The sequence below is a fragment of the Dunckerocampus dactyliophorus genome, chromosome 17 (assembly GCF_027744805.1).
Source record: "Dunckerocampus dactyliophorus isolate RoL2022-P2 chromosome 17, RoL_Ddac_1.1, whole genome shotgun sequence".
NCBI classification, from domain to species: Eukaryota; Metazoa; Chordata; class Actinopteri; order Syngnathiformes; family Syngnathidae; genus Dunckerocampus; species Dunckerocampus dactyliophorus.
The window spans coordinates 8745952-8757278 of record NC_072835.1 but is presented as its reverse complement, the minus strand read 5'-3'; the positions used below and the strand labels follow the sequence as shown (position 1 = coordinate 8757278).

Genomic DNA, 11327 nt, shown 5'->3' with positions numbered 1-11327 from the left:
TGTGTGGGCACTGGATTATGCGGTATGATACCTAGCGGTGTCAAGAGACAAGACGGTGCACGAGATTGGGTTCACGAGAAGAGACTAAATTTGAACATTAATTAAAAGAAATGTACAATGAAAAAATATGAATGGACAAGCCAACTTGTTTTATTTAACCGAGTCAAAAAACAACGCAGGCGTGTTTATTATTTATGTTTTATTTGTCCCATAAATTGACACTCAACGATATTATTGACAATAAATGAACCACTGTTATGATAATATACTGTATAACAATAATAATAATAATAATAATAATAATACAGCTCACTGTCTACTTTTCTGTCTATTAATGTCAGGGTTGTCCAGCTCTCCCTCGATAATTGTAATTAAGAAAAAAACAATTTATAATAAAAACAAACATACATACTGTACATATATTTAAAGACAATGTTTTGTGTTTTTATTAGTTATTAGTATGAACATTTTAGCTTTTTCTAGTTAGGATATGCCATTTTGCTCTATTTTTCCACTTTTGCTGGGTTTTTGTTTATTTTATTTCTGCAGGGAGCCACATTACACAGACGGCGCCTGCGCCACACTTTGAACACCCATGCGTGTTTTGCCAGGAAGACAAGTGTGTCCAAGCTCTGCCTTGGAGATGTTGGCTGGGTTGCATTATGGAGGGGTTTTTTGTGATTTTTTTTACAGCTTACAAAAGTGCTTTGCACGGCAGTACGGAGGTGGGGCTCACCCACGCCTGCTCAGTGAATGCTTCACCTTTGTTGATGGCTTGTATTTCATTACCAAATAAATGCAGGTGCAAAAAACACTTAATTGTGGAGCCATATTTGGTAAATATAGGGACCGTGTCGCTAAATTATCAACACGCTAAATTATCTTCAATGTATAGAGGTGTGTTATGAAACGGAACAGAGCGCCGATGCTTGAAAGGTGGCGCTCAGCCAAATGCAGTGGGCATCAATAGAAGCGCCCAGTGTTTAAGGATACAGACAAGTCTGAACATCTATGTGGGTTTATTTGACAAATCTTTCAGTACAGTAACGTTGAGCAAATGTTGAATTACTTCAGCTCGTGCTTGGACATCAACAAGTAGAAAGCAGCTGTTTAACTCCAGTGGAAAAACAGCCACACGTCACTTGCTGATGCTGTGAAAACCAAGGGATGGTGCATTGCAAGGTGTGCCTAAAGCACTTAAGGTGCACTTCCAATAATGCCTCTAGTACTTATATACACACATACACACATATTGTTTTAGCAATGTATTCGCGATGCCATAGTTCACGGTCTGATTGGCTTCTGGCTGCCCTGTTCTTACGTCTTACATTACAGCTTTTCTCCAAACCAGAAATCGCATCACGTTTTCATCTTGCAAGATCTCGTCACACTAGACGTCCATAATAAATACATTTTATTAATGCATATTTGATATTTAAGAAGACATTGGAACAAAAATCAGACTTCTTAGCGCCCTTTTGGCAAAGTGGTGACACACTGAAATGCTTTGACAGAACTGATGGTCTTAGAATTTACAGTTGCTCAGAAATGACTCTAAAAGACTTTCTAAGAGACTTGTGTACCTCTAGAATTGTCCTTAGCTCTTCAGAGAGTGCCTTGTACATTCCCATTGTTGTGAGTGTTGGTCAATCCAACGAGTGCTGTCAAAAAACTCATTTTCATACTGGCAAAAAACCCCCCAAAACTACCAAATCAGTCCTGATCACTAATTTAACAGGGCTTGGCCTGGTCAAGTTAAAAGACATTCTAACCTTCACGACCACTTATTAAAATATTTAGGTGAATGTACATACATATTTGTATATGACATATGTATTGTAATGACAATAATAAGAGCAATTGACAAATTCCAGCAACAGTTCAAGCAAATCATTAAAAGCCCAAAATGAAAATGACACGCATTCCCGTGATGTAAACTTCTGACCAGAACTGTACATTGTGGAACGGTAAGGTCCATTGTTGGCAATGAAGGATGTTCTCCCCATTATGTCAATTATGTCAGTGTACCATCAAAATCATTGTTTCTCTTTCTGTTATTATTTTAATATTGCTCCCTTCAGTATGATGTAAGTGAATGTTTAAATGTTTCTGCTACATCAGCAACTTGCAAACCCTTGGGAAAAAACATCAGCTCCTTGCAAGCTGTATCTATTTGAAGACCGAAATGAGAACTTGCATATGGCAGATATGTCTGGAAGTCATTATGTTATGGAAGACAGTGTGCTAAGACATTGCAACGGTTGTTCAAATGAACCTACCTGTTTTTACTTATACATTCATGTTTGATTTAGACATGTTATTTTCGTGGGATGTACAGTACATAGTGTGAATTTTTTGACATGAAGTTGCATAACATCCCTACCAGCAGTGTGGTCCATCACCGGTTGATTACCCCGGACTTGGGCCCGTGGACCCAGTCCTGGTTGGATTTTGGTGATGAGAAACGTACTTCCGGTTGGTTATTGGGGTTCCTTAAGTAAAGAGTTTGGCTTCTCAAAACAATATGCATTCGACAGAGTAAGACATGTGCATGAGAAAAGTGCCTCCTCGAAAAAATCAGACCTCACAAATCGCTCGGCTTTACTTTCTCTGACGTCATATTAATGCGCGCTATTGGCTGCCTATTGCTGTGTATGTGATAAAAATGGCTGCGATCCTCGCATCTTCTTCGCATGTGGAACACATATGCAACGCTGCGGATGCATCTTCATCACCCACACAACAACGGTGCATTAGTACAACGTCAGAGAAAGTAAAGCCGAGCGATTTGTGAGGCCTGATTTTATTTCGAGGAGGCATTTTTGTGACGCAAATGTATTACTCTTTCGAACGCGTATTGTTTTGAGAAGCCAAACGCTTTACTTAAGTAACCCCAATAACGTTTCTCATCACCGAAATCCGACCAGAAGTGAGCTCACGGGACCAAGTGCGGGGTAAGTCACTGTTGATGGGCTACACTGCTGATTGGAATGTCACGCAACTCCATGTCAAAAAATCCGAACTGTCCCTTTGACAATATTACAGTAGTTTTATTGGTATTCGTGTTTATCAATTCTGTTGCCATGGGTGCTAAAAACAAAAAAAAAGAATACAACAAAGTTGTTCTTTTAACTTCAAACTATAAATACTACTATAAATAGACTGAGTAGTTTGTGGAATTGAGAAATTCAATAGAACAACAATAAAAACAGAATAATAATTAAGAGGGCTGTCAAATTATTACATTTTTTAAATCAGATTAATTACAGTTACAGAATAATTAATCACAATTAATCACCATTTGAAAACATGTCTGAGTTTCATCAACAGAAAGATAAATGACAGGTCAGGGTTATCTGTATTTAACATACTATATGTTTATTAACTGCTCCAAATCGACTGAAAATTTAAATCAAGCAAAAACATACTAGACACCATAATATCATTTGCAATGTACCTTGCATTTCTAAGTACATCTATGGGGATGTTATGGTTACTCTGTCTCCTGTCATAACAGAGAGGTGAGGCTTTTTTGCGTTAATTACCTAAACAAAATTAACAATTAAATAAATATATTAGTCCATTGTTAACACGTTATTTTTAATAGCCCTAACAATTAGTTCATTGACAGAATAAACAAAATATATCAACATTTCCCAAAGTTTGCGGGCACAGCGCTAATACCAGCTGGTGAGGACGACGGCAGGGCTGTGAATCAATGAATTTTTTCACTTTTTCCTTCATTTGCGGCCTATTTCCGAGTGTCATCACGCGGTATTAGTTGAGTCGTGTACACTGGCGATTGTTCGCTCCGACCAGTCTTGATGATCGGATTAATTTTAAAAGCAGTAGGCCTACAGTATGTCTGTGAATGAGTTCTATTCTTACAACGGTGAGGTAAGTGGAGTTTTTGTGTAAGCTGGAACTTATACCGAAATTAACACCTAAGTCAGAAAACATGAAGAGCACATAAAATACAGTAATAAAAAATAATAATACAAGACTAAAATTAAACAGTAACAAAAAAAAGAACTCCTTATTTTTATCCCTGGAAAGGGCGTTGCAAGGGAGGGAGAGACAGCTTTACAGGGAGGAGGAAGTGTCAATAATGACTCCACTGTCACTGTCCATTTTGTAGAAACAGATCCTTTCACATGTTCAAGATACCATTTTTTTCCCTAATGATGATCTGCGTTTCTCTCTCATTTGAGCATTTTCCGATGTTTCATCGAACTTTTTGCTTTCTTTTTCTTTGAAGGGAAAAAAGTCAACTGAAATGAACGAAAGTGACATTGTCCTTTCTCACGCGACTACGTATTAGGGCGCCTGTGTATTCATACACTATTAAGCTAGGTAGAAATTGTTGGAACTGATTGAAAATAGTGTTCCTATGCATAGTACGTATATAAATAATGCATATACAGTAGTTGGCATAGTGAAGAGGGGTGTGCACCGAGAGTGGGTGTGTTTGTTGAACACTGGATCAGCCTCTTGTGCTGAGGTCTGCATGTTGCTATGAATGGAAGAGAGCTGAAGCGCAAACAGATCTGCAGCGTCCTCCGTGCAATCATGTTCTGTCATCTCGGATGGTATCTGCTCCTGGGATGCTTGCTGCTGGACTTAGATGGGCGGCATGTGCAGGGTCAAAGGCGGCGCAAAGAAAAGGTACGGTAGTAACAATATTGTATTCTGATTGTAGATTCTCCTGTTTTTGACTTGTGATTTTGACGTTGCTCTTAACTGAGAGACTGCAAAGCACGTTTTGGAGGGAGATTGATAACCAAGGTTTTCCATGGCATGTTGTGTTCATGGTAATATTTGAATGGATGTGGAATTGTGTTTCTCACTCATAAGCCAAGCACATTTTTAACATGACATGCTAACATTGCATGTTCAGTGTTGCCACATAGCCATATAGGTTTCTTATTCTATGTTGTTCAGATATGGGGATTGGGATATGGGGATTTAGTAAGTCAAAGAGAGGGTCAAAATATTAGACACACGTGCAGTAGCACAACCAGTGCAACACTGTGCAGGCAAACAGACACACATGAAACACATGAAAGTATTTGTATGATTAATGTGCACACGCCAATGCTCTGCAAATGACATGTGTTGCTCATTTCTTTGCAGTAAGTTGCTGTTTCTCTTGAGTCATTATGTTTTTCATCTTTAGTAATTGCATAGTTTTTGACTGTCCATCTGACAACTTTATGTTAAATATGTCAACATACCGTGTTTCCAGCGTATAAGTCCGATTTTTTTCATAGTTTCAGTCATGTGTTACTTTATACAGTATGTCAAAATAAATAGTGTATATGATTGAGCATGTGCTGTCTTTTTGGTAAAGTGGGGTGGTGGTTGTTTTTTTGTGACTGAAAGAATTCATTGAGTTGAGCTTGTGATGCAGTTAGGCACACATTGAATAATACAGAGCATACCAGACGCTTTTTGTTACGGACTACTTTCTAATACATTTCTACCTTGGAGTCTGTCTGTAAGTAATGTGCAACTATAATTATATGATACCTGTGTTGCTTGAGAAATGTCGTATTTTAGACTACGTAAATACACAGGTTTGATTTTCAGTTCAATTTTTATTTAACTTGAGAATATAAAATTGAAGTTTTGGTGTTAAAATACCGCTGTTTGATATGTTTGTACACAACCGGGATGCGTCCAAGCGTCATGTCACATATTAAAAGTGTTTTCTTTGAGAACAAAGAGGTAAGGCTTTATTGTATGCATATACTTAGAAAATGTGACTTATTTCAGCTTCTGTAGCATTGGTTTGTCTTCTTCTTGGTGTGAACATTGCCTCCTCCCTTTGTCTTCTAATTTTGTGAATTTAATGTTGTTATGATTGCCGCTGTGAATTATAGTCCAGTGCGACATGTTTTGTTCCCTTTTCATGTCGCATTTTTTGACCAATATGGCTTACACTCCGAGCGACTGTCTGGAAAATACAGTAGTTTTTGCAGTTAATGGGCTTCAAGAGAGGAACCCACTGCTGCTTCAATGTGTTACGATATTCGAGTTCTCAGAATACCATCACAAAACACCTGAATCCATCCATCCATGTATTACCAATTGTACGTATTAAGTCATGGGGGAGCGGACAACGCAGATGCAGACAAATAATCACTCACGCTCACATTCACACGTTTGAACAATTTAGAGCGGTGGTCCCCAACCCACCGGGCCGTGGGTCATTTGGTATTTCCTTTTTTTAATGTTTTATTTTGAAAAGTGTCCGGATTCTCTCTGTTACATCTGTCTCACTTGACGCATGTCCATTGTGCGTATGCTAACTGCATCTCATGCCGCACAGATAGACTACTACTGTATTTTTACCATTTTTCTTTCACCTCATATGTGGTGTCAAATGCTGATACTATGTGGGAATGCATAAAGGTAAGTTTTGATGACTTATTGAGTGCTAATGTGCACATTTCTCTCAAGTTAATTCATGCTAGCATACTGCCTTTTACCACACAGGTCAAACAGCGATGTAATAATCTCTCTGGAAAAACTTGGCTGGAACTTGAACTGGTGGATGGTGGGTCGCCATTCATTTTGTGCTTTTAATTTGATGTTATTCATGTCTTAGTTTTACACAATACATAATAAATAAGATAAATTAGATCAGTATAATGTACGACGCCCCCCCCATGCGGTCCGCGAGGGATTTGTGGGAACACAAGCCGGTCCGTGGGTCAAAAAAGGTTGGGGACCACTGGTTTAGAGTGTCCAATCAACCAAACATGTATGGCTTTGGAGAAAACCCCCGTAAGCACAAATTCCACACAGACGATCCAACAGAGACTGAAACCGACGAGGCCGACGTATTAACCATCTTAATCATGATTGTAAACTTTCCAAGGGCTTTTTCACAGCAGTCAATCCGAGGTAGTAAAACAGTGAATAGTTAGGATAGATCCATTTAACAAGATTACGCAAAAACATGTGCCAAGAATTGATTTGGTTTTGATGAGGATCTGGATAAGAATGCAAATACGGGATTTTATTTCCATGATGACATCATCTACACCCTAGAATCATAATGGCACCACTTGTCTGTTCAACATCCTCAATAAACCAGGACGCAGCCTTCTAACTAAGCATCAGATGGTCAAACAAACACTTTTATGATGTTCTTAATTTATTTTAGTTAATTTGGAGGATGACAGATAGCTGATGGCGTTATGATTTTTAATAAAAGTTCTATCGATGCCATTTTGACAGAAACATTGAAAATAAATGGCTCTGTTATGCAGATACTTTTGAGATTTCTGTCTATGTGTGGCAATCCTTTTACGAAATGTTCCACAGGCTGTATTTGTCTTATCATCTGCTTTTTTTTTACAATGCCAAATGATTGCTTTGAAAAGGCTAATTATAAAAACAAAGCGGTGATGACCTAATACTTGCGCAATGGGGGAGGGAGATACTGCAAATGTTGGTATCAATCTTAAACCAAGTAAATACAGGGTCAGATAATGACACTGATACTTTTTACTTGAATTTTTTTCAAGATCATCGAATGATTTTGGAATTTTGTCTTATTTAGTTGGTCATGGTTAGGTTAATTGGCGACACTAAATTGTCCATAGGTATGAATGTGAGTGTAAATGGTTGTTTGTCTATATGTGCCCTGCCATTGGCTGGCGACCAGTCCAGAGTGTACCCTGCATCTCGCCCAAAGTCAGCTGGGATAGGCTCCAGCGTTTGGCGCAACTCCATGATGCGAAGACATGGTAGCTTGTATCATAAATAAAGGCTTTTTATTAAACAAAAGATTAGCACGAGCCACAAAACGTGGCAAAGTCATCGAGAACGTCTACGAGGCACAGCTAGGTCTAACATAAAACTCACCATGGAAGGTGGAAACCGCAGCTGGAAGAGACCAAAAAACAATAAATACAGGAAACAGGAAGCGATCGAGCACATAGGTTGCAAGAGTCGAAGGGAATAAACACAAAAATATGTTAAACACAACACAGCAAAGCAAAGACACGTAATGATCTGTCAATGAGCAGAAATCACCAGCTGAACTAAATAGTATGCCCCAGCTTCGCTCACTGCACCCTCAAACACAAGTAAAGGTGCCAAACAGGAAGTAGAAATACAAAATAAAAGTACCACACAGGAAAGGAAGGTAGAATTTAGGAAAGCCAAACCTAAAAGTCCAACCAGACATTATAATTGTCATCAGAATAAAACAGGGCAAAGACTTTGGCAAAGAAAACAAAAACATTTTCAACAATTGTACTATTGAACAATTTAACAGTATATAAATTAGGGCTGTCAATTGATTAAAACATTTAATCATGATTTATCACATGTCGTCCATAGTTAACTTATAATTAATCATAGATATTTGACACAAGCCCCGAAATAGTTGTCCTCAGCTATGCCTGCTGGTAACTAGTAGATCCTAGCCCAAATTTTAGCTACATGTTCAAAGCAAAAATACGTTGACAGACTGCTCATATCTAAAAACCTCGTTAGTTGGGACACTCGTATGCCACGGTACCACAGTATAATCGACAATTTACAAAATACCTGCAGTGCACCAGTAACTTCTCTCTTTGTCCCGGCGACGTACTTCGTGACAACTCGACTCACAGCGACACAAATAACTTTGGTCTTGTCGGAGAGGCATCTGCCAGGGCTGTGAAGCTACACTTACCATTCGAAATACTCTTTTCTTTGCCAATTTCTGCTCAATATTTGTTCCCGCTTCTGGCTTCACATCAGCTGCCTCGTCGCTGCGGTTCCTCAAACTACAGTGTGGGCAGAGGGTCAAACAGGATGTGCGTACATTAATCGCGCGTCAAAAAAATGAGCGCCATGAAAGGAAACTTATGTTAATGCGTTATTAACGTGTTAACTTTGACAGCCCTTATATAAATACAACGATATAAGATTGTTTAACAATATCAACAACTTAATACAATGATTTACTCATTCCCTTTTATGATTTACAGTACATTTGTGTACCTGTGTCACAATACCAATACAGTAATCCCCCGTTTATCGCAGTTAATTGGTTCCAGAACCGACGGTGATAAGTGGACCTGTTTACGATCTTCTAAATGTGTTTTTAAAATATATTAGAGCCCTCTAGACATGAACTAACACCCCTATAGTTGCCTTTACACTCGTATTACCCAATATAGTAGACATGAGATGTGTGAGGAGCGGACAGGAAGTGACGTTGGGGGTTCAGAGTTGAATTTCAGCTTGGTGTGGGTTACGGCCGCAATAGTAGCCTGTGACTTTATTTGGGATTTTTATTAGGTATTATTGTGCCCGTTTTGGGATAGTTCAAACCTGCAATAAAAGCCTGTTGTTCCGGCGATTAAGTCTGGTATTTGTGTGTGTCACCGAAGATTGCAGTAACATTACGGACACCTTGTGACCAGTGTAGAATACCATATCATATAATACAATACAATATCATCAACGTCTTTTGAATGTGTCTTTTGAATGCCTTTTATTTGTATTTCAGTTCATTTAGCAAATTTTATGCTTGAAAATGTTTAATTTTGGCAAAAAAATACATAACATTTGCATATGATTTGACAAAAAATAGGTCGTATTCAACCACGAGACAGCATGATTTAATAATTAATAGATTTTTGAAAAACGGTGGTAGAGTGAAGCCGCAAAAAATTAGAAGCGCGAAGTGACGAGGGACGACTGTATAGAAATAGGCCTATAGGAACAATGTAACAGTATGAGCACAACAAAATAGAACAAAATTAAAAACTATCAACCATATCGTGCTGGTATCAATCCAACACTGATACTACGCCTGTTATCGGTATTATCAATATTTGCGCCACCTTCCCCATAGTGCAGTGTGTATCAGTAGCAATGTACAGTAGTTGTGTTTTCAGATGATATTATTGTAATGTGTTGGGTTGAAGGTACAGTAGACAGTTTTGAGGTGTAGTATCAGCATCAGTATCCACAAGCTTAGTCATCTGTGGAGGTTGCAGTAATGTGATATATGTGGCTGAGCTTGCATAGGCCATTGGCCTTTAGGTGGAAGCCGGCTATTTATACAAATATTCCAACGTCTTTTGAGGTCCCCCACCTCTCAGCCGCGCATGCCTCACAATCTTATATTCCCACACCACCACTGGGGATTTGGGTTCACACTTTGATCCCAACCAAGAGTGGGATTTGTTACATGGGTGGTCTTGCTGGGAGTAAAATAATAAGAAAAAGTACGGCAGTGTTAATGCTAAGCTCGGCGGAGTCACAACAAAAAGTCAGACACAAAACACATTAACCTTTGCGCTTGTAGCAATGAATGTGGTTAACTGTCTCGTCAAACTTTCTGCTGACAGGAAGCTTTTCCACGATTAAAAGATTAATTTAATTCACATTCTTCTGTTTGTTTGAAATCCGTTTTCATCGGGCTATCCCATACACGTAGCCCGTATTTCCTAAACTAGCAGACCTCTGCTGTCATTCCTTTTCCAGGTCAGCCAACTGCTGCTTGCAAGACCCAGCCAGTCGGAAAGTGTTTGCATACCTGTGTCTTGGCAAGATTTACGGACCTTGCCATTTCATTAGGCCGTTGTAAAAGCAAGCTTTCATTGTCTGTGTGCGTGCGTGTGTGTGTGTGTGTGTGTTGATGATCTTGCCTACAGCACTTTGTCAGATTGTGAGGCCTCATAGAGTTCTCATAAGCCTCGTAACAGTCGATAAGTCAGGTGTAGTTGTCGACAGACTGATGGAGGGACACAGTAATAACCATTAATGTAGTCCAGGTGTAGCCTACTAGCATGTGCCCTCCCTGTCCCCTTCCCTGGTGAGATTTTGCACAGACGCTGTGTAATAATCATCATTTTCTCAGAAATGGTCTACATTTGTGTTATATATTATCACATACAGGTGCCAAGTCTTGTCTTTAAAAAGATCATAAAAGAGCTGGATTTAATTTACCCCAGTGGAACCCGTTTTGTCGACATCCTGTCTAAAGTCGGCCAACTCATCCAATCCTGTTCCATCCTGTTCTTTAACGGTGCCCGCTTCGGACCAACGTCGGCATCATTAATGATTGAATGCGTCTGTGGACATAAAGAGGTTTCAATGAAAAATCAGCTCATTTGTGTTGACGTGTGTTGTAGTGCAATTTACTTCATCGTTGTCGCGCGCATGTTTTCGCAAAAGTAGATTTATGGTTACGACTAAATCAATAATAGCAAAGATAGGGTTGGGAAAGGAAGTGTCACTTATGCTTCATGCATTAAAAAATCCTTTGTTATGGTCCATTCTCTTCATGTGTGTGGCCAAAGTCACAAGGCAAT

General features: G+C 39.0%; 1 protein-coding gene across 3 annotated transcripts in view; it reads left to right on the top strand.

The window, feature by feature from the left end:
* The first annotated feature begins 4532 nt into the window (after positions 1–4532).
* Positions 4533–11327, top strand: part of si:ch211-196i2.1 (collagen alpha-1(I) chain) — a 93645-nt gene continuing 86850 nt past the window's right edge. For all 3 annotated transcript variants that reach the window (XM_054757730.1, XM_054757729.1, XM_054757731.1), the window contains exon 1: positions 4533–4665. In XM_054757730.1, the coding sequence (XP_054613705.1) occupies positions 4570–4665 (96 nt within the window). In that variant the 5' untranslated portion in view covers positions 4533–4569. The remainder of the gene's footprint in view (positions 4666–11327) is intronic.